Source organism: Cicer arietinum, chromosome 5 (genome assembly GCF_000331145.2).
Source record: "Cicer arietinum cultivar CDC Frontier isolate Library 1 chromosome 5, Cicar.CDCFrontier_v2.0, whole genome shotgun sequence".
In the NCBI taxonomy this organism is placed as follows: domain Eukaryota; kingdom Viridiplantae; phylum Streptophyta; class Magnoliopsida; order Fabales; family Fabaceae; genus Cicer; species Cicer arietinum.
In genome coordinates this window covers 77,272,211-77,296,098 of record NC_021164.2, presented here as the reverse complement: position 1 = coordinate 77,296,098, position 23,888 = coordinate 77,272,211, and the positions used below count along the sequence as shown (strand labels likewise).

Here is a 23,888-nt window from a genome sequence, read left to right as displayed (position 1 = left end):
TTTTAGAAACATTAGCTCATAAAATGAATACATTAACTACTTTGTATTTTTTTTAATAAGAGTAAAAAACAATGTGTTCTTATAATAAGAGACAAATATATTAATAAATAAAAATATAATAAGTAGATAAAATACATATGCTAAGAACAATACAAATACAATTTTGTTAAATTAAAAAAGATAGCTATATGAACAAATTCATACATCTATGTCAAAGTTAACCCGTAAAATCTGAACATGATGAATACTACAATTAGAATAAAAAATCAAACAAAGTTAAACTAATATGACGAACAAAACAACGTCGCATTTATACCGCAAAGTATTCAAAAAATGACAAAAAAATATGTTTATATAAAAATAACTTAGTTTGATAAAATAATAAAGGAAAACCATACATAAAAATAATCTCAAATTAAAAAAATAATCCAAAATCACTGATCTTAAGTGATGAACGAGAAAAACTTAGTTTTGGCGGCTAAGTTTTCTTTGGGGGACTCGCTGCCAGAGAGGTAGGAGTATCCATCGTGTAAAAACTGAATCGAATTGTACTATATTAATAGTTTGATTCAGTTTTTAAAAACTACATTCGAATCGAGTTTAATGCAGTTGTGAATCTGATTGTTAATATAATCTAGTTTAATATTTTGAATAAATTTTTATTTAAAATAGATTTTAAACTAGGTCTTCGAGAAAAAAATTGGGATTTAAAATAGAAAAACAAAACGCTTTAAAATATTTTTTGAAAAAAATGTTCTGATATGTTTGTTCTATATATTTTTTAGAAAAATAAATTTTGAAAATTCTATAATAGAAAAAATCTTAATTGAAGTTATTTTTTTTAAAATTATTAAATTATTTTTTGAATTAAGTTTGATTAATTGAATTATTTTAAATATGTAGTTCAATTTATGAACTATTTAATTGTTTTTTTTTTTATTTGATACAATATAAAACAATTTATTTATACAATTTAATAAACTATATATTTTATACACCCCTACTAAGAGGTAGACTCTTCAAGTTGATTGTATCTGTTCTTCTAAAATCATGTTAGTAGTGTTTTAAAATAATTTTTAATTAAATATAGAAACTTATTATTCTTTAACAACAGCAGTCTAAGAATTTAGAAGTTCAGCGCACATGTTTTTATGCTTTGATTCATGGAGTGCTTACTTGTGACCAATGTTATCCTCCTTCGAGAGTAGCATGACATCAAAAGGAAACTTTTACAAAAGAAACAAAAATATCAAAGTAGTACAATTTTGCCTTTTATATATATATATATATATGACCGTGTGTTAACCTTTTGAAAACTTAACCATCAGAAGCATTTGGATATGTGTATGTTTACTGTGATTTTTTGTCAAAGGAAAGTTAATTAACCAAATTTGAAATACAAATAACTTTTTAAATCAGTATAACTTTAGAAATTCGAACAATTTTTATATGGTAATTTTACATGTAGACGATAGTTTTTAAAAGTGTTTAAAGTAATTTTTTTCTAAAAACTCTTGAAAATAATGTTTGAAGTTAACTAGTGAGAATTAAAAGTGCGTGAATTGAAAATAACATTAATTAAAGTGAATGAATTAACATGTAGCTAATGTAAACCATTTGTTCAAATTTGATTTTATCATTCTTAATGCGACTCTAATATTATATTAAATTAGTTTTGATCTCACATAAAAAATTAATTTAAAAGTTGAAATGTTTAAATATATTATTTAATTTACATAGAAATATAAATAAAAAAGATAATTAAAAATTTGATATATTTAATTTTAATTTTTAATTAAATATATGAACTTGATAATAATAATAATAATAATAATAATAATAATAATAATAATAATAATAATAATAATAATAATAATAATAATAATAATAATAATAATAATAATAATTTGTTAAACGCTGACTCAAATACTTTGGGATGTTTTTAACATCGATTTTAGGAGCCATAAATGTTGTCTAACAAAAAAAATCAGAGATGCTCTTCTGGGTTGGCATTTATATATGCACACTGTATACGTGACATGCGTTGCGATTATATTTATTATTAACAATTAATTGTTAATTTTGTTTTAATAAATAGTTCAACTTATAAATTTCTTGTCACTTCAACATCTATAATCCATTAAACAACTTATCGACCCATATGATTTAAAAGGCTATATGTTATCAATTTTTTCTTTCTCGCAAACATCTTTAATAAAGATTATTATAAAAAAATATATCGACTAGGTTGAATATGACAGAAAGAATTACTTCATTTTAATGTTATAAATGGCGATTTGAATCTCTATTAACAAAAATGTATATATTTAGTATCCAATTAATGTAGAGTTTAATTGCTATATATTTTGAATAATTTTTTATTTTAGATTATTAAGATATTATTACTATTTATGGAGATAATTTTAAAAATAATTTTAATAAAAATCAAACATGTTTAATAATATAACGATTATAATCGATTAATAATATAAAAATTATTTATATTGAAGATGAATATAAAATAAATTATCTGATGTCACTCAAATAATTGAAGAGAATTTATAAGGAATTTATTTATTAAAAAAAGCTGGATCTCTCTCCTTTGTCATAGATAGCAACGGTGTAAAGGGAAATAACTCTCCTAGTTTCATTACTTATTTGGTCAAGGCATCTTGTATTTGGAATATGAATGCAGCTAGCCAAAAATAAATGTTTCTTTCTTATTTATTTATTTATTATGCATGAAAGAAAAGTAGTAGAACATTGTTTTAGATTTATGCTCTTTTCTTACCTGTTTTCTGAAAAAGAAAACTAATTTCTTCGGTTACAAGTTTCCGTTATCTTTATGGAATAAGTCGCACTCAGATATGTAATGTAATAGTGTGACATAATAATCAATATAATCATTTATTTATTGATAACTAAAAATACTCATTCATCATTCTAAACTAAATAAAATATACAATTGGCTATGTTCACAGTAAGCAACTACATATCAGCCTGGCTACCGAATGTTTGATACCTGCGAGACTGCGACGTGCAAACAAGATGCTCAATAATTGCTTTTGAAAATAAAAACATGCTCAATAATTTAGAAACACTCATCTTTCTACAATATTAAAATTTAACATAAAGGAATGTTAACAACACATTAACGCAGAAAAGAAAGAAAAAACATTAAGAATTAGTGATATTACATTGATTTTATTAGAAACGATGTAAAATATTCACACAGTGATAATTTTATAAATAATTATAATGTACGTTTGGACACATATCGGTTATTAGGAAAATTCAAGGGTAAAAATGCGTACGCTTATGTAAAAAACAACACCTTATTAATGTAACATTTAACTATGGTTTTGAAAGAAAACCGGTGCAAAAGGTGTTAATATGTGACACGCCAGTTATAGGAAAAAACAAACATTTATCAGCCTTGGATTAATTTTGCCAAAAAAAATTAAAAACAGAGATAAAAAGTGCTCACGTTTTTTGCAAATTTGTACCTAATTTTTTTTAAACTTATAAATTGGTTTCTAAAATTTTGTAAAATAGTCTCCCAATTTTTTTAAAAATTTAATTTTGGCCTAAACTTATTTTTCAATTTTTGACCGATACTTTTGAAATTTATAAAAATTGCTCAATTATTAAATGAATAATTATTTTATCCAAACAACAACATTTAAAAATGAAAGAAATTCATTTGTATCATTTAAATTGTCTAAAATTATAATTAACTCGTTCAAACACTCTCTAAAGAAAAACATACATGAAATGTTAGTTTTTTAAAATCTTATTGATACCTGCATTATATTTATACAAATTTGATGTATCGTGTTTAAATTTTCAATATATTACATAGAACATGTAACTTATTCAAAATTGAAACTTGATTTATTATAAATAGAAAAATTATCTTTAGATATTTAAATATATCGTCTACATATTAAGAGAGAAATAAATAGAGAGTAATATAATACATATGACTAAAATTACCTCTTCATTTTTTATTATGAATAAAATAAAGAGGGTGGCAATTGAAGCCGCCGTATTAGACATACATATATATATATATATATATATATATATATATATATATATATATATATAAAATAAATTTCACTCTCCAATTATGGTGTTAACTAATTCAATAAACAAATTACTAAATTTTATAAATGTATTTTCTATTTATTTGAAAGTTGTTTAATATTGCGTATACATCAACAAAAATTTGTTTAATATTATAAAAAAAACTAGACTTAAAAGATCTTTGATTTTATTATTATTTTTCAAAGGTCTTATTATAAAGTTTGTTATATACCTCTAAATTTATTGAGTAATTGTGTTGCTATCATCTTCTCCTTTCATTTAAGGGGACGGAGTTAGAAGGGGAACCAATAGAATTTAGGGTCTCCTAAAATTTTACAATCCTTTTATACTAGTATATTATAGTTTTTTTGTATCTCCATTTTTTTTGGAACTTTATATGATAATTTTATAATGATACTTTTTTACTTAATATATTAAGTCTTAAATACTTTTTAATTAAATAAAATATAAAATAAATCTTTAATTTAATTGATAATATTGACTTTAAAAATATCTTATGTTTTTTTTATATATGTTGTACATTTAAAAATTTATGTATGTTTTATTAAATTATACTTTAAACTCGGTCCCCTCACGATTAATTATTGACTCCCTCCTGCTTCCATTAACAATATCTTTTTATGGAGAGGGATGTATGCATATAGGGATCGCAATGGCCTTGAGTACAAAGTGAAAGAGGGATATTTTTCATAAATATTAAAAATAAATTGTTTGAACTTTTTTTTGTTGCTAAAAACATTGTTTGGAAATGAGAATAATTAAGTGCGTCTTCATGAATTGTACTTAGAGTTGAGTTTAGACTTCTACGTACATTGAATCCGTCGGCTGAAAAATATTTGGTCTCACCTAACCGTTTATTCGTTATTCTCCACTCCCCAAGCATGTTGATTTTTAGGGGTTCCTCCAACACTCAAAATTTAAATTGAATCTAAAAATTTGAATTCTTTAATTTATATTTTATTGTCCTTTAATTTTACATGTTAATTGATGCCTATAAAATCTCATAATTTTAAACCATTATCAGTCTGGCTAAAATGTTTGATACCTAAGACGTGTGTGCTCAATCATTATTTTCTAAAAAAATATGCTCAATAATTTTAGAAAATAACATCTTTCTACAATATTCCTCAATAGTCAATACACTTATTTTTATTGATTTTAGTGCTTTTAAAAAAAAGAGTCAACAAGACACTTTCAATACACTTATTTTATGGGAGTAATGATTATGCATTCACAATTTTAAACAATCTTATGCTGTCGTTTAACACGAACCAATCATACCAATCATTTTGTTATGAGTATATATATATATATATCATAATCTTTTTTTTATTTAAAAAACTATTAAAATATATTTTTATTTGATATCAGTATAAAATTAATTTACATCAATAATACATTTTTATTGATTGATATTTAAATGATCAAAACTCATTAAATTTTAAGAGTATATTATAATTCTACATAAATTTGTTGTGCAAATTTAACTCAATTTGTAATTGTAAGAACATTGATATGTAGAAATCTGATTTAAAATTTTCTATTTATCTTTATTTAAGGTATGCAAGCCTAATTATTAAATTATTTGGAGAAAAATTGTTGCCCTTTTATAAATTTTTAGTATTGGCAAAGAGGTATTTTTTTCCTAGGCAAAGAGGTTGTATTCAAAAGCATAATTTTGATCAAATATTATAATTTAGACATATTTTGTATAAAAATTAAATGTGGCTTATTATCTTTTTAACTAAAAAATTATTAAAAAGAAGAGAAAAATAAAAACTGCAGGACATGAACTTAATTCATGAAAAGAAAAAAAAGTATTAAAACAGTTTCTCAAATGATGCCAGTATTCTAACTTTTGGGTGTAAATTATATGATATAGTTTTTTATGTATATATTTTTTTTCATGTCTTAGAAATCACATCTATAAAAGACTCTTTACTAAGAATAGAAAAATTCTTCAAATTAATAGTTGTTATCTTCTCTTCATCATCAATAGAGCTCTTACAATTTATTTCAGTAACATTTTTAAAAAAAATTCACGCAATATCATCAGTAACAATAATAGTTGGGTATGTCATACCCGACATCATTGACTTTCAATTTAGAAGAGATTTGAGAGTTTCGAATATTGTTCCTTCACTTTAAGAATAAAAAATACGCATATTTAGATATTAAACGATCCTTTCATATATAATTTGTGTTAGCTTAATTAGATAAATTGAAACTAAACATCTCATGAATTATATTGTTCGGACTTTGTATAGTCTGAACCTCAAATTCCTAAAGAGTTTTCTTAATAGTTTATGAATCTTCAAAATTGACGTAATCCAAATCAGAAGTTTTTTGACGAAATATTCCACGTTTTAAAGTCAATTGCTTCATCAAGAGATTATGATGTGTCAATATAAAAAACAATTGTGAAAATGATATATAACGTCCAATATTCCTAAGCCATATTGTAAATACAATTTCAATATCGGACATTATCGATTTCATATTGAAATCTTTCGTCCAAGAGAACGCGTGAATACTTGGATTCAAATTCTAAATTTCATTTTTTCGAATTCTTTGCAAAATCATAATATATATCCCAAAGGGGACAATCTATCACGAACCAATCAATTTTTATATTTTTAAAAGTTTTTCACCTAAAACTGATAACTTACTCAATGTATCATCTTTAGACATGTGCATTCTACCATAAAAGTTATTCTTGCAACTCTCTTGTCCTAATTGGCAATCCTTTGGAATTTTGATAACATAGATTGATCTTTTCATACAGACAAATGCGATGGTTGAAGTTACAATTTTTAAAAGACTAAAAGATATTTACACCAATCTGAAAACTAATCAAAATTGACTAATTGATACACCGTCCAAATTAGCTGATCCAAATGTGTATTTTTACAAATACTAGCTTCTTTTCTTTTGTATTAAGAATTTTCTAAATATGAACTACCCGACGACCAAATTAATCTTTTTGGGCTTTTAAAAATGTGGAAGAAAAGAATATTTATTTTATTTTTGAAAAATAACAAACTTATCTATTGGGTCTGCTTCATCAAATCACTTATTATATGTGTGATTTATCTTGTTAGCATCTCATTTTAGTTGTTTGTTTCCCATATGGTCTAATATATATATAGCATGCATGAACTCTCGTGCCATATAGCAGCACTCTTGTGCATTAATAGTTTAGAATTAACCATATCTCTAACGTCATAAGTTGGAACGAAATATAAAATAAAATTAAAAAGTTAATCTCACACTAAGCTTTTTAACATTAAATTGACTTTTTCAATCAAATAAACAAATCCCAGTTCGTACCTCACAGTTTTCACTTTTAATGGCAATGCGATGCTTTCTATGCGTGAACCAACCTGCCATAGTTTCCTATTAGTCTATGGCAATGTTTAATTCAAAGAAATGAAAGGGGGAATGAAGGGGAAGATTTTAAGAAAGAGATGAGGGGAGTAAGAGATGTATTTAGATATATCTTAATTGGTAGAAGTTTTAATTAAATGCTTGCGCAAATAGTTTAATCAAACCTTTCTGTATAAACTATTTTCACCATAAAAATGTGATGAAATTATTTTAAGTTACAAGTTATTTATGATAACTTATGAAATAAGTTGAAAATAATTTATAAACATGACAAAATTTACTTTAATTATAAAAAGTTATTATAAAAAGCTTTCAAATAAGTTGTAAATAAGCTTTCACAAACACACCATAAATCTAAAATCTATTTCATGTTCGAGGAGGATACAATTCCCATAGCGCCACAGTTGTGTCTGCCGATGCAGAGGCCATAAGCTTACAATCAGACGAAAAAGTTACAGCATTGCACTACAAGATAGACATGCCAGACAAAAAACATATCAATTAAATTAATAATAATTGTCAAATAAAAATGTTGTTTTCATGCTGATAATGATGTAGTAGTAGTATTTATTTACTCATTCAAATTAGATCAGATATATTATACAAAACATTGACTCACCGTGGCATGATGATACTTTAGTACAGCTAAAGCATTTCCTTTGCGATAGTTATATATCCGTACTCTGCCAATAAGGTCACAGACAGATATATTAAGCAGAAGGATTTGTACCAACGAACATAATCAAGGTATTTCCTTTGATGTTATAATAAGTGCACTGCATAATAGTAGGAGAAAATAAAAGCAAAAAATCTGGGAGCCTTGTGTTGAGTAGGGCAGAGAATGGGTAAGTTGTCTTTACTCTATCTAATACAGTTATAATAAAGATCAATATCTGTTTAGGATTCAGATCAAGCTCACATCGATGCAACATACTACTAAGATTAGATATTTTAGTTATTAGTTTAGGAGATTAGTTAGTTTGTTAAATTTGGTTTGTTAGTTGGTTAGACTTAGTTAGTTAGTCGGTTGAGTTTGAAATGTGCTCTATAAATAGAGCTATTGTATTCATTGTCTTAATATCTTTTTAATCAACAATAGAAATTTTATTTTGTATCAAGTTTTCAAACTTATTTTCAATGAGATTCATCTTCATTTCTTCGATCTCGAGATTTCTAACACATACATAATTCAACTAAAGGAGGTTCTTCAACAGATAGCAGCTTATATGTAACATACTTGTCATAAATTGGATGATTCATGCTAAGAATATTAACAGCGACTAACTATCGATAATAAATAACGTATTTAAAAAACCTGTGGTCCCAGCCAGCAGTTGCAGCAATTTTGCCATCAGGCCGGATTGAGGTGCCTGAGATGCCAGGTCGCTCTAGTTTAATTTCTTTATTGACCACACATGTACCCTAAGGTCAAAATGATACACGGGTATAAAAAAGTATAAATAAACAGGAAAAAGAAAAAGCATAGCAAGCATTGGCAGCAGATTGAAACCATCATACATGCATTTTTCTATATTAAATAAACAAGAGATACAATTAACAAGCTTTCATTTATTGTTCCCCTACATAGCTTTATAGTTAATAGCTACTCTGGCATTAGACATACAAACTCACGACTGCAACGGAAACTCGACCCATAATTCAAGATGTGTTAACAATATTTTTAGTTACTAAATGAATCTTGAATTAATATCAGTTCACTAACACAAACTTTGCAAGTTTGAATGGAGAAAACAACTTGTAATCAATATGGGCGGTTTAACATTCTACTGAATCAGAAATCTTCCTTTTTGTATGGAACTAATGGCTTCATCTATGCATCTACGCCTATGAAGTCAATGACCAATTAGTATGACTCCAATCACATCGACCGTTCAACTTTAAGTATGGAAAAAACTTTTTGTATCGATGAATATATTATCTTTTAGTGGTACACCATTTTAATACATCTAAGAATCAAATATTATATTAGAAAGTAACAAAAAGTGAAATAGAGAAGAAAAAACTGTTGTTTTGTTATCATTCTACCCATATAAACAAGACAACCATACAAATAGAGTCATATAAAAAGAAATAAGTTAAATTTGACTATTGAAATAAGGACAATGAAGATTCTATCAATTACTAGAAGCATGGTAGTTTTTTTTATAAAAAAAAATATAAGAAGCAAGGTAGTTTTGTTCTATGGATTTTGTGCCTTTAATCAACATTAAGATTGAAAACATTTGAAGAATAAAAATAACAATTATATAGGATAAGATGTTCAATTGGAAGAAGAGAATAAAAATAAATGAAGTTACCAAAGAATGATCAAAGCTGTACATCACAATCCTCTCATCTGCAGCTCCCGAGATGCCCCCTTTGCAAGACCCGTCAACACAGATGCTCAGAACTACAAAATAACCAGTTTTTAACTAAATATTTATTTTGAAAAAATATTGAGTAATCAAAGAATGCTGATGTCTATACCTGGCTCAGAATGGAATTTCACTGAACTTATTGGAACTCCAGGATTCCGTACATCCCACCATAGCATGGAACCATCTTCATATCTACAACGCAGAATATAGGATATGAGAAGATAGTCAATAACTCATCGGGTCAATTACTAGTACTATCAGTACAAGCTCGAACCCAGCACCCATATTACAACATCAATTAATAAAGATATTCTGAATATTCTCTATTACGTCCCCTCAAGTTGAAGGTGAAGCTCTTGCTACTGGTAGCAAACCTGCAAGCATAACAAAAAGAACACTAACTCTTCTTGCCAAATAACTTAGGCAACTAACTCCCCTTGAATCATAAATCGTGCAATTCGGTACAGTACTCAGCAGCCTTCATCAGAAAGAAGAGAAGAAATTGCAGCCCAAAATTTAAGAAGAAGCCATCAGCGAGAGAAGAGAAATTTGGGAGTGATTTTGATCCCGAATCAGTGACATCATCAGTTCATAATAAACTAGGACAACTCACTACCTGGAGTTGCAACACCCTTGGTTACACCTTTCTAGTTGGCTAATGGGCAATGGCTATGACACTTCTGGTTGCTAGAAATACGGCAGGTCACAACACCCTTCACCATGCATAGGAGGAGGAAAATGAGCAAACACAGCTCAAGGCATCCTTGGCCATGAATAAGAAAGGAGAGAAGAGTAGTTTGAACACTAGATTTGATAACCACAACTTGGCAATTGCCATAGAAAGAAAATTAGCCCATGGCCATAGAACGCCTAGAGTACAGCCCACCAAAGCCTCAAACTCCCTGGAAATGAAAAAACTTTCATGTTGTACCATTAACACAACAAGACTCAAAATATTTAACCTCCCAACAAAGCAGAAGCTTAACAAGCGACAAAGACACACAAAATAAGACAAAAGACTAAAGCTGCAAAGACACGATTGAGTTTCATAACAGCCATAGGAAGAAAGATAAAAAATTGAAAACAAGAGATAAAAAAATGTAATGTTAATTTGCTATTCTAACCCAATATGATGGAGAAGTTCTATATTACACATGTTCAGGAAAAAACCCAACAATTCATACTTAACCTGATGATCAAAATTTACTCCTCTCACTCATAATATTACATCTCTTCAATGCGTGTTTGAGGGTGATGTGTGTGCGTGTGTGTGTGTGAGAGAGAAAGAGAAAGAGAGAGAGATCAGTATTATACCCAGCCATGACATTTAAAAATCCCTGCGATTCAGATGGTACAAACAATTGAAGTGCCATGCACATCCCTGACAAGATATGATTGCACTAAATTTAGAGATAAAATATAACCCAAGAATGGGAAACATAGTCAAGGTCTAGTTATTAATTATAAGCAATACAATAGTTAGAAGCAGAAAAAATATGTAAAAAAAGTGCATTAATATGAAAAATAATGTAAACATCAATAAAAGGTTGTGTTGTTCTATTACTTTCTCGAGCAACAATGCAAATGTGATAGACAGTCAACTTGAAAGATAGATTCTGAATCTCACACAGAGGTGCACATGCACATACGCACACGCACACACACACACACACACATATATATATGAATACATGGGTGTGTGATAGCATTTTGGAACCCTTGTAATGGGAAATTAGAAAATTGATGGCAGAAAGTTGAATATTAAGTCATATAGACTAGAAACAAGCCTCTACCTTTGCTGCTAATAGTTGAAGAGTTACTACCAATGTTTGAAGGGAATCGCACAAATCTTTCAGCTGACTTGAGATCCCAAACTTCAACCTTTAACAATGATAGAACTAATGAGTGTCGAGGTCCACAGTTTACAAAAATGAAGATAATGTATAGTTAGAAAGGTCTACCTACCTCAGAAGAGTTCTCTCCCGAGAAAGCCACATACGATAGCCCTTAATTGTACATGATTTTTTATAACAAAAAGGTGGTTTTGTCAATCTCTCTTGTAAAACAGAAAGTATGTTCAACCATTTGAAGAATATAAATGGAAACGGCTTAGAAATGAAAAATTACGAATTTGGTCCATGATGTTCTTCAAAGTGAAATAGCAGCTTTTCAAAAATAAGTGAGAAGACTCAGAGAGTCTTGTTAAAAATGAAATTAAGTAAAAAATATTAACATATATCAATCCAGACTTGCATAAGTGAACCAAGTCTAACAATTCTGTAATTATATCAACCCATATTCTTTGGTGTATAAAAGAAAAATGAAAACAGTGGCAGCATGGAATTTGATCAAATTCTTCCGTACAAGCTCATATTCAGCTATCCCCAAAATGTACTGGTGTCATGTACTGCTTTTAGCAATAAATTTTCCAGAAATAGGCATGTTTATGCTCAGAATGTTGCTGGGTCATGCAACACTATCAAATTCGTTAGGCAAAATTGCACTTGCGGTCCTTTAAGTTTTACCTTTTTTCCCAGACTAGTTCTTTTAAGTCTCAAAAACGTGCATATCGTGGTCATATCTTTTCATTTCCATTAACCCCATTAAAAAAAAATGTGACTTTTAAATGTTGACATGTCCAGAACGTTGATGAGGTGACAACTCCTAATTAATAAATTATTTTTTATTTAAAATAAAAAATCCCAAATAAATATGTTAGGTTTTTCACCATCTTCATCAAATTACAAAATAAAAATCTCAGATTGGTTCCATAATCAACCATCATCCTCTTTATTTTCTTCTACAGAAAAACAACAAAGGTGTTTCCACGTCCAAAACACAATCAGTGCCAAAAGAACACTCTAACTATGGGAAAAAAACTAAAAAATCAAATTAAAAAATAAAGTACTCATAATCATAACAATAGTTCTACAAATTTAAAAGAAATATAGATGTATGTAGGGCTCATATCAAGTGTAGATTATGAAAAGATCTGTCATTGTAGTAAAACCCAATTCAATTTGAAGGGACAGTGAGAAAAAGGAAAGAGAGAGAGAGAGAGGAGAACGAAGATGAAGATAGAATCCGAGATACCAAAGCCAAACCCCTTTGGTTGAAAAGGGTGTGGCGGCACCTTCAAGTTCTGACCTTCTTGTTTTTTTTGTTTTTGTTTTTTTGGTATGAAGAGCTTATATCTATCTATAATCTATCTATGGAATTGGGTATTCCCACTCGAGGCCTCTCATTGTAATCACAGCCCTGCCGTGAAAGCGGTGAACAATTAAAATAATTCAAGTTTAAACTTGTTGGCACAAGACTGATAACATTTTTTCTGTGTTTCATTTTTCTAGAGTTTCATTTTTTTTTGGGTTTGAACAACCCTAAGAATTTTAATTTGAAACTTTCTGTGTTTCTTTTTTGAAGAAGATGAAGGTTGATTAAAGAATCAATTTGAGATTTTTATTTTAAATTTTTTATCTATAATTTGATGAAGAAGAGGAAAAAGAACCCTAAGAATTTTATTTTTAGTCAAAGTTAATTAAAAAAATATAATATGTTGATTTTGAGTTGTTAGCTGAGCAACATTATATACATATTAGCTACTTAGCATCGAACAACCACATAGGTTTTTTTTAGAGTTAAACAAAAACATATATAAAAAAGGACCACGACATGCATGTTTTGAGACTTAAATGACCGATATGGGGAAAAAGAAAAACTTTACAGACCAATCCAGGGAAAATGTCAAAACTTAAATGACCACATTTGCAATTTTGTTTGTTCGTTATTTTAATGTTGGTACTGATATTTCACAATCAATGATGTTGTGTTATTCTGATATTGTAAAAAGTAGCAGGAATTCTGAATTAAAATAGCAGGTTCCAGGATGACAAAACCACCATGACAAGTTTCAAAAGTTTTCTTAACACACCTATTATAAACTATAACTCACAAACCTTCAGAACTTTCAGAACAACTTTGATTAGTATAAGCCTCTTCTGTTTCAAGGCATTCTTTTGAAGCTTTCCCTTCTGTATAATGATTCTTAGCCAGCGAAAACTTACAAAAGTGGTAACTGTTTGTCTTGATTGTGAGTGATGGAATCCTGACAAGGGGGGATGCAGATCAGAAGAAACTAAGATTGTAGTTACTAATATTTCTGTAACAAAACACACTGTCCTTTAAAACTAAAAGAGGATGAGGTATTTGTAAAGTTGAAGAATCAAATACAGGAACATACCTGGACAAGCCAGCATCATCAAAATCCCAAACTTTCACAGTTCCATCCCTACCCTGGCTATACATGCATACATGATAAATTTAAGAACATGTTCAAATAAACAACTTAATAAAGTCCTTATAGCATAAAAGTTTATCATATAAGTGTTTATGTATAAATTATTTCTCTAATAGAAGATAAAAAATAAAGTCAAACTTTTTCTTATAAGTTATATGTTGTTTTCATAAGTTATCATGTAGAGCTAATGAAGCTTTCGAGACATTTTCACAAGTGCGTATGACAAAAGATGAGCTCAAATAAGTCAATCCAAAGAAACCCTAAATTTCAATAGAGCAAGAATATCATGCAGAAAGACGATAGATTATGAAGAAATTATGCACCTGACAAATTTATTGGTCCCAAGTGAAGAACTACTTGCAAGAGCAACAATGCCATGTGCGGCACTATGTAACCTAAAGTACAAAAATAATATCACAGTTCATGATCGTTGAGAAACAATAGGATTATTATTTAAAAAAAAGAAAGGCTAAAAAATTGAAGAACTAATTACCACGCTGACGAAACTGTTTGACGCCGAAAAGTATCCCAAATCCGCAATTCACCATCAGCAGAACTGCAAAATAGAAGAGTATCAGGCAAATAATTATTAAATGAAAAAAAAATTGATGAAAATGTTTGAAGTAAATGCATACCCGGAGAATAATATAGGTTTAAAGGGATGAAAGGCAATATCGGTGACTGAAGCGCGATGACCTCGAAGCACTGCCACAGGATCCGGTGGTGGTCTTTTGCTCATTATTTTGCTTATATATGGTTCTTTTTCAGTTGCGGGTTTTTTTGCGGAGGTTCGTTCTACATGGGAATTCCACTGTGCAGCTTAAATGTCGATGTAGCCTTCATGCAGCGGCGGTTCTCGGAATTTAGGTAACTTTTTAGGCATAAAGAAGAGAACGTGTATAAAATATGGATTCGAGTTCCACGTGTTCATGGGAATTTCGCAATAACGCATTTAGAGACCTCCAATTTTGATCAGACGCTTTACATTTAAGATCAATATTTTAAATTATAAATTAAAAATTAGAATTTGCACTTTTTAACTGTCCGAATGCATGATTGTGTGATTTTTCTCGCCGGTCGTAAATCTAAATTCGTAAAATATAGAGCTAAAATAGAAGAATAAATATTAGACATTTATGAAGTAAAGAATATGTTTTGACTTAAAAAAATATAGAAACAAAAATGGTATGAAAAATTTATCATCTCCTCCGACTCTCTCTCCTTCTCTTATGCTCTATATCCTTTCAATCAAAGCTGAGTTAAATTTTTAAATTTTTATAAAAGTAATTAATATTGATATATTATTATAATTTTTTATTTTTCTACGTTTTTATGAATTTTATATGATATTTTATAATGATCAATATTTATTTTTCAATATATTAGACATTAAATACCTTTTAATCAAATAAATATAAAACAAACCTTTTAATTAAAATATGAGATTGCTTAAAAAATTTACCTCAAATATGATTATTGATGATTAATGTCTATAATGAGCAAAGTTTCATAATAGGTGAATGTTAGTTCATTTTAGTTCATTTTATATTTATTTGACAATAATAACTTTAAATATATCTTATAATTTTTTTAATTTTGTGTATATTTGTTTACATTTAAAATTTATTTTTTTTCTTAACTAAATTATACATTTTAATTCAGTCCGCACTATGCTTAATTTTTGGTTCCGTCGTTGTCTCTCGTTAATGTTTTTTCTCTTTTATCCATATTTTTTTTAAGAAAATTATGAGAGAGATAAAAAAAACTACGAGAAAGATAGGGTGGAGAATGAAGAGAGAGACTTAATAGATACAGAAAAGAAATGGAAATCACCATATAATACGTGTGTTTATTATCGAGGATGATAATTTGAGCTCTTCTTTGACATTAGTTTATTGCAATGGTTAACTCTAATTTTCATACAGAAAACCATCATTTTAAATAAAACATTGATCATCTTTATTTTTTATCACAATGATTACGTAGTTACATGATATAAACCAACACGTTTTTTCGAGTACATCACTTGTTCTTTAGCTTTTTTTGAGCAATTTTCTAAAGTTCACTCACTTTATTCATCATCACCCATTCGTTTCCCCTGTTTCCTGTGTTGAACGGTGGAAATGTTGTACCAATGCTCATCAATGCCCTCCTCGCATCTACTTCAAGTTTGATGTTGATGGATCTTACACTAGTAATATTGATTTATCGATTTGAGGGTCTCATTGTATATTAGAGGGAAAAATTTATTTGTTGTTTCTCTTGTGATTTTGGTTGTTTTACTTTGGATGTGATTGAATTCCAAGTGGTGCGTAAACTCACATACCGTCTCTTGAGAACTTCCGAGACACATAACCAACACTAACAAGACTAAAAACTACCGCCATTAACTCACAATCCAATATAGACTGAACTGTTCTGATACCACTTTGTACTGCAGGAATTAACATATTTTATTTTTCTTCTATGTTTCTTCAATGTCTCTCGCACTCTAAATGTGTGCGGCACACCTTTTCTCTTTTTTATGTGTGTTTATTTTGTTAATCTACTTGAAATTTATACTCCTTTACTAACTAACACATGAGCCACACCCATTTAACATGATTCACCTTTTTTTTTCTTAAACAAAAAAACAAATAATGTCATTATTATTATTATTATTATTATTATTATTATTATTGTTGTTGTTGTTAATTTATTACTGTTATTTCAAATAATTTATAAGGAGACATTATTCAGTTTATTTTTTTACCAAAATTATTGACATATATGATCAAATCAAATAGGAATATATGTATTTAAAAGATATTAATTAAAATATAGTAATTACATAATAAAATTAAATAAAAAAAATCATCTCCTTAACTATTAATAATGGAAAAATTGTAAATCTTACAGGGGTCTAGTTGATGATTTGAAATTTACTTTTAGTTTGGGCTCTAATCTATTTCTTATTGATATAGATTCTCTCATTGTCGTTAGTATGTTATATATGGGGAGACTCGTAATCTCCATTTGATGCACAATCTTCAAAAAGCAGATATCGCGAAACAAATAAATGTGTCGATCTGCTTGCAAAATTTGGTCACAGTGAGGGAGTTTGGTTTGTTAGCTTTTTCGACTTCTACTTCTTGTTTAAGTTTGTCGCATTTGGATGAAGTTAGAAGGACATTTATCCCTTCCCATGTTTCTTTTCTTTTTTTAATTTTGTCTAGCTATAAATAATTAGAACAATAATATCTACAATTTGTGGTAAACTTACTTAATAACATAGATATATAAAATACTATTTTACTGTGAACATTCATCTAAATTTATAAAAATGAAAATAAAATATTTTATTTTTTCTAAAAATCCATTATCTCTTACAAACATTTCTTTTGTCGTTCACTTCAATAGTTCTAGATATTTGTAAAAAAAAAAAAAAGAAATTGAAACTCTTATTAACTAGTTGAAAGAAAAAATAATTTTTTTTAACAAGTCTTCAATCCAATGTGCTTAGAAAAAAAGTTTTATCACGTACACTATATTGACACCTTATTCAAATATTCGAATATTCAATGATAAATAATAACTGTGTTGACGGCCGCCATGGCTGTGCGTCACTGTATCCGTAAGCATTCGCTGTAACTCCACGATTCTATAGTATAAATAACTTTGGCGCACTATTACAGCATAGAAAATGTCAATATTGCCATTATTGTCAGAAATTAAAAGCTGATTTATTTATCCCCGCGTGTAATTTAATGCTCTTATAAGTTTCAATTTTGTCGTGTTTTCTGATTGCGTGCTACGCAATCTACCTATCATATTTATCATCATCCAGTCAATTTATTAGAAGCAGATAATCGAATTTACGGTAACGTCGGTGATTCATATTTCTTGAAAATGGCGGAAGAGATTAGCAAAAACGGCCTCGGTTCATCTTCCAAATCTAGAAGCTTCTGGTCTGCACTTCGTTGGATTCCTACTTCTACCGATCACATCATCGCTGCCGAGAAACGCCTTCTCTCCATTATCAAGTACTTACTCATTTCAATTCTTAATTAATTCCCTCTTTTACGCTTACTCTTCTAATAAACCCTAAATTTTAATTTCTTCGCCCTAACTATCTTTAATTCTTCGCTATTATTATTATTTAATTATCAATACCATACATACTGTTTGATTTGGAGCTTGGAATGGATTGTAATTCTGTTTACTTTCATCTGAATTTAGTCTGTTCCATTAAAAATTAGTTTGTTCCAACGTGGTTTATGTTTAGGTGACTTTTCTCAAAATGCACGTGACAAAATGAAAATGAAATGTATTTTGATGATCCTTATCCAAAAATCGTATGATTTTTATAATGGAGTATAAGAGGTATCAAGGTAAAATGGTAAATAAACCCTCTAAAACGGCAAAAGAAGGTTTATTTGCCACCTTAAGAAAATGGATTTTGCCAACTTCAAACCAAACTTGCACTAATTTGGCCATTTTACTCTTGTTTGATAGGACTGGGTATGTTCAAGAGCATGTTAATATAGGCTCCGGTCCTCCTGGGTCCAAAGTAAGATGGTTCCGTTCATCCAGCGATGAGCCACGGTTTATCAACACTGTTACATTTGACAGTAAACCTGATTCTCCTACGCTTGTCATGGTTCATGGATATGCTGCTTCACAGGGTTTCTTCTTTCGCAATTTTGATGCTCTTGCCTCTCGTTTCCGAATCATTGCTGTTGATCAACTTGGGTGAGTTATTATGATCATAAATCCTAGTACTTTTATGAGCTGTCATATCATACTCTTTACCTGCTCTTATGCTCCATTTTGTTGTAGGAGAAGACTGGTGAATTGGATATATAAGAACAATTTGTTTAACAATTTGTGGAATTTCAGTTAATTTTATTTAAAGATTGAAATATACACCTTATGTTTCAACGAAACTGAAATGAGTGAGTGCTTATTGAGCTTTTTTTGAAACAGAGTGCTTATTGAGCTTAGTTAGGTACTTTACTAGGTATGTTGTAAGTCCTTTAAGGTGCTCTCCATTTTGAGAGGAGAGGCATTATCAAATTGAGGCATGTATATTTTGGTATATATTTTACTTACTCGGCACGTAAACCTATATTTTTTGGCAGTTGGGGAGGATCAAGCAGGCCTGATTTCACATGCAGAAGTACTGAAGGTTAGTTAAAAGTCATCCTTACATTGTCACCAGACAGAATGTGGTGCTGCAGTTTATTTGGAAGTTTAAAATTTTATTTTGTTGCTCAACTTGGAAGTTACTGTAACAGCTACCTAAAATCTGTTGTTGATCTTGCAGAAACTGAGGCATGGTTCATTGATTCTTTTGAGGAATGGAGAAAAGCCAAAAACCTAAGCAATTTCATACTACTTGGACATTCTTTTGGCGGTTATGTTGCTTCCAAGTATGCGCTCAAGGTGAGTAATCCTTTGCTGCATTGCTTTAAAATTATAAATACAACAGACTTTTTAACTTTCTTCTACCAATCGGCCTAATGTATATTTTATTCATTGAAAATAGCACCCCGAGCATGTACAACACTTAATTTTGGTGGGACCCGCTGGGTTTTCTTCAGAATCAGATGCGAAGTCTGAGTTTATTACAAAGTTTCGAGCAACATGGAAGGGAGCAGTTCTGAACCATCTATGGGAATCTAATTTTACACCTCAAAAACTTGTCAGGTAAGACTTGTCCTGTTTTTATCATCTTATGTTAAGTTAGCACAACTTATTAAATCAGACTGTTTAAGATGCTTTGTGATGCTCATGTATATTTTTATTTATAATGAGGCTTAAGCTCATTAGAATTATATGATTTTCCATTATAATATTTGTTCTTGTGCCTCCCTGGGTATACCTCAGCTTTGTTGATATTGTAGAGTCTTTTACTATCTCAGGCTTCAGAATGAATGTTTGATTATTTCATTTGATTATTTAACTAGAATATTTGTGGGGGAAAGGCAACTAGATGATCATACTCACCAAATCTCAAAATTGAAAATAAGTTGTCTTTGAGATGAAATGTTGCATTTCGTATGAGTTCAAGTTATCATTGTCTGACTCCCTTCCTTTAATATGTATTTGTAATGAGGAGTGCTATATGACACAACATGTTATTTATACTAATTGCACGAGTCTGTACATGCACATTTTGCTTTCTCTTGCACTTTTTGCTTCTTAGTTCTTAAGGATTTTTAAATTATAATCAATGATAAACTAAAACAAATAAAATAAAAATATCATACAAAACTAAAAAAATTGTTAACAGATATGCACGATTGCAAATATGAGCTGCTGACAATTGTGTCTTTTTCATTTCATTGAATTTAATAAGACAACTCATGATTTCTTTATATAAAGATCCTTCTGTCTACCTTATTTACATGAGCTGCATTGTGGAATTATGATACTTGCACCCCCCCCTTTACTCCTCTTCATAAACTGTGATTCTTGATGCTATAGCAACTTTCACGTGCGATTCTGCGGTAGTACAGCACACAACTCTAAATCGGTACTTTTTATGATCGGTATGAGGAACAAAACCAGCCATTTGGTTCAAATCGAAGTTACAAGAGAGAAAAACAAATTGGCCACGCTTAGATCTCATTGGTGCGATTAGTATGAAAGTTGGTTTGTACACTTCGGCATTTTTCATTTGTAATTTTGTTATTTCTGAAGTTGATGGGCATATTTACTAAGTTCTCTTCATTACTAATGAGTTCTAGTTAATATCTATTTGTAACTCTGTTATCCCTGAAGTAGACCAGTCTATCGACTTAAGTTCTTTTTGTTACTAATGAGTAATGAGTTACTACTATTACTAACTCTAAAGTCATGGATGAAATCATATGGGAAGAATTTTTATCTTATAGAATGAGATCCTTGGCTTAATTAATGGTAAGATACTTGGAGTTGCCTCCACGTGACTAGGAGGTTACAAGTCATAAGATTTCCCTTAAAAGATCAATTCAGGATTCAAGCCTTTGTTAGATTCTGCCGTGGCAAGAGCTTTATGGTACCATGAGCACAATGTCCTTTTTTTCTCTTATTATGGTTAAAGGCATAAGGAGCTTGTTGCTTGGGTTGCAAATCATTATCTCTTGTATGTATTCAAATCAAATATGGGATCTTAGATTGTGGGGAAGAGGGGATGTTGTGCTGCTTCTACTTGCAGGAAAAATTTGCATTCTCTTTATGCTTCTTCTGACATAGAATTTATAAACCAGTAATAGGTTTAAATAAATGAGGGAAAGCTAGGGAAAATGGAATTATTACCAATCCCTCCTTTTGAGAAAGAATTGTCATCTCGGCTTCTGTGGAATGAGCCATGGAAAGGAATCACCTTTACATGTTTTTTTGCCAACAAACATGAGAATACTCACTACGTAGAATAAAAGTATAAAATGGAACCACCATTTTGCATACCAGCATTGGTTATATTATTTTATTGATTTTATAAAGAGTTTTATGCATTTATGGCAGAGGTTTAGGTCCTTGGGGTCCTAATATGGTCCGCAAATATACAAGTGCTAGGTTTGGTACACATTCAACTGGGCAAACACTGACTGAAGAGGAATCAAGTTTACTAACAGGTATGACAAGATAGTAAATTGATATATGGTTTAAATGTAACAGTATCCTAAATTCTAATTCTAATTTGTTTTTCTGTCTATTAAAGATTATGTTTATCATACTTTGGCGGCCAAAGCTAGTGGGGAGTTGTGTTTAAAATATATTTTTGCATTTGGAGCATTTGCTAGGATGCCCCTTCTTCACAGGTTTGGCGATCATTCTCTTCCCATCTTATTAGCTGTTTTGTTAAGAAAGTGTACTCCAATTTCAGATGAATGATATTGTCTTCAAGAGTTAATGATCACGTAATACTTAGAGATGTTTTATATTTATGATACAAAGTCAGCAGAGCCTGCTTCTTGACACACAAATATTGAAGGGGATCCTGTTTTTACGATTTTTTTTGTTTTCATTTTGGGTCCAACAATCATATAGAGATTTGAATCTATAATCTTAAACAAATTGCCGAGCCTATCACCACTAGCCTACTCCCATTGAATTAGTTGTTCTAGTTTTAGCGTAGTAAAATACTAATTGGTTGACGTGGTTTAAAACTTTTAGAAAATATTGATTGCATGTTTGGAAAAAATAGAATAGGTTAGTGACTGCTGATGGCGATTTGAAATCAGCATCTGATGATTTGTACGTATATATCTTGCATTCCTGTATCATCAGGACCACATGTGCTCTATTGATGTCTAGCCAGGCATTCAGCCAAAACATTCAGAAAAAAATGTCAGGAGGCCATGAGAAATGTTGAAACATTTTTTTGTCCGCAAACTTTAGGCAAATATCCTGGATATCTGGATTAATATCATATGGTTTTTAGACGATGTCTTGATTTTTGTTAAGGCTTCACCTGTCTTTATTTTCAAATACGGACTGGACTCCCCATTTACCCGATGATAATATTCTTGACTTCGGGTGTAATGTACTATCCTCCATTGCAGTGCTCCAGAGTGGAAGGTGCCCACTACTTTCATATATGGTTACCAAGATTGGATGAATTATCAAGGTGCCCAAGAAGCTCGCAAGCAAATGAAGGTTCCATGTGAAATTATCAGGGTCCCTCAGGTACCATTTTCACCATTACCCCAAACATGAAGCTATTTTTTAATTATTATTAGAACTAACAAAATTATTTACTTCTATTGTAGGCCGGACATTTTGTGTTCATCGACAACCCAAGTGGCTTCCATTCAGCTGTGTTTTATGCTTGTCGAAGGTTTCTTTCACCAGATCCGGACAATGAATCTCTTCCTGAAGGACTATCATCTGCATAGGATATAGTTTTGCAGCTATACTGTGTATATATTTTTTTGTTTATTCACTAATCAAATTTTATAGTTGAATGAAGCCCGTGCTTCACATTAAAGGGGTATTTCCTGGAAATATATTTAATTGTAATTTCAATAAAAAAATGATTTGTAGGCGAACCTGAACTTTCATTACAGTAACATATTCTGTTAAAATCTGGTGGGCATGGGACAAACTTATGCTGTCAAATATGAACGAGTCATTTGTAATATTAGAACAAATATTGTTTACGAGAAAGATATCTTCTAATGTATACCCATAATCACAGTCCCCACGGAATTTGTCCTGGTTATTAAGTCACAGCTTTTTACCAATTTTCCCTACTGTTTTTGCTTTCGAGAATTGCACGAACGAGTAAAACGATGGAGTGAAAAAAGGAGTGTACTGCCGCTTTGATTTTAGTGGCAAACAAGTATCCACTTGTGTTCTACTTTTACTATTGGTAGGTGAATGGATATTTGAAAATGAATTTTCTAGATTTTAGTTAAAGTGAAAATTTTGTTTATCTTTTTATCATAAAGATTAAATTATTTTTTATAAATGTTCAATAAGTGGAGTCCTGATAAAATTGAAGAACATTACGACAAAACTAATTTAGAAGATTCATTTCTTAACCCTCCCTCCTCTAAACATACTTATTTTCTGTAAAAAGTATCTCATATCATTAAGAACAAAATGAGAATAATCCTCAACTACAAATGGATCTAAGTTAAGAGGGATATCCTCTAACTAGACCTGATCATGAAATAAATGAGCCTGTTTAGCTAGAACACGTTGATACTAAAACAAGATTTCAAGGAAACAAATAATTTGAGCAATCA

General features: G+C 29.8%; 2 protein-coding genes across 3 annotated transcripts; one reads left to right on the top strand and one right to left on the bottom strand.

Moving 5' to 3' along the window:
* Nucleotides 1-7,650: 7,650 nt before the first annotated feature.
* LOC101511891 (protein DECREASED SIZE EXCLUSION LIMIT 1) lies at nt 7,651-15,089 on the bottom strand. The gene is made up of 13 exons (XM_004500898.4): nt 14,808-15,089; nt 14,666-14,728; nt 14,496-14,567; nt 14,116-14,172; nt 13,832-13,980; nt 11,841-11,881; nt 11,669-11,756; nt 11,190-11,256; nt 9,985-10,067; nt 9,816-9,907; nt 8,813-8,919; nt 8,117-8,180; nt 7,651-7,962 (listed from the first exon to the last, which is right to left on the bottom strand). The coding sequence occupies exons 1-13, from the start codon at nt 14,909-14,911 to the stop codon at nt 7,864-7,866; spliced, it is 1,086 nt and encodes a 361-aa protein (XP_004500955.1). The 5' UTR covers nt 14,912-15,089; the 3' UTR covers nt 7,651-7,863.
* A 2,755-nt stretch (nt 15,090-17,844) lies between these two features.
* Nucleotides 17,845-23,363, top strand: LOC101512215 (probable 1-acylglycerol-3-phosphate O-acyltransferase). 2 transcript variants are annotated; one of them, XM_027334870.2, is made up of 10 exons: nt 17,845-18,194; nt 18,667-18,903; nt 19,138-19,171; nt 19,293-19,339; nt 19,478-19,596; nt 19,700-19,860; nt 21,661-21,770; nt 21,857-21,956; nt 22,701-22,824; nt 22,908-23,363. In XM_027334870.2, the coding sequence occupies exons 2-10, from the start codon at nt 18,747-18,749 to the stop codon at nt 23,031-23,033; spliced, it is 978 nt and encodes a 325-aa protein (XP_027190671.1). In that variant the 5' UTR covers nt 17,845-18,194; nt 18,667-18,746; the 3' UTR covers nt 23,034-23,363. The 2 variants fall into 2 exon arrangements, with proteins under 2 accessions (XP_027190671.1, XP_004500956.1); XM_004500899.4 differs by lacking the exon at nt 19,138-19,171 and having other exon boundaries at nt 17,850-18,194.
* The last annotated feature ends 525 nt before the right edge of the window (nt 23,364-23,888 follow it).

What these genes read in the sequence shown, in the direction of transcription:
- LOC101511891 (XM_004500898.4), bottom strand. Translation starts at nt 14,911, where the DNA reads ATGAGCAAAAGACCACCACCGGATCCTGTGGCAGTGCTTCGAGGTCAT. An exon ending in GGGACCAATAAATTTGTCAG is followed by an intron (nt 14,173 to 14,495) that starts GTGCATAATTTC and finishes ATGCATGTATAG; the next exon opens with CCAGGGTAGGGATGGAACTG. An exon ending in TAAAGTATCATCATGCCACG is followed by an intron (nt 7,963 to 8,116) that starts GTGAGTCAATGT and finishes TCTATCTTGTAG; the next exon opens with TGCAATGCTGTAACTTTTTC.
- LOC101512215 (XM_004500899.4), top strand. Translation starts at nt 18,061, where the DNA reads ATGGCGGAAGAGATTAGCAAAAACGGCCTCGGTTCATCTTCCAAATCT. An exon ending in CTTCCAAGTATGCGCTCAAG is followed by an intron (nt 19,597 to 19,699) that starts GTGAGTAATCCT and finishes CATTGAAAATAG; the next exon opens with CACCCCGAGCATGTACAACA. An exon ending in AAATTATCAGGGTCCCTCAG is followed by an intron (nt 22,825 to 22,907) that starts GTACCATTTTCA and finishes CTTCTATTGTAG; the next exon opens with GCCGGACATTTTGTGTTCAT.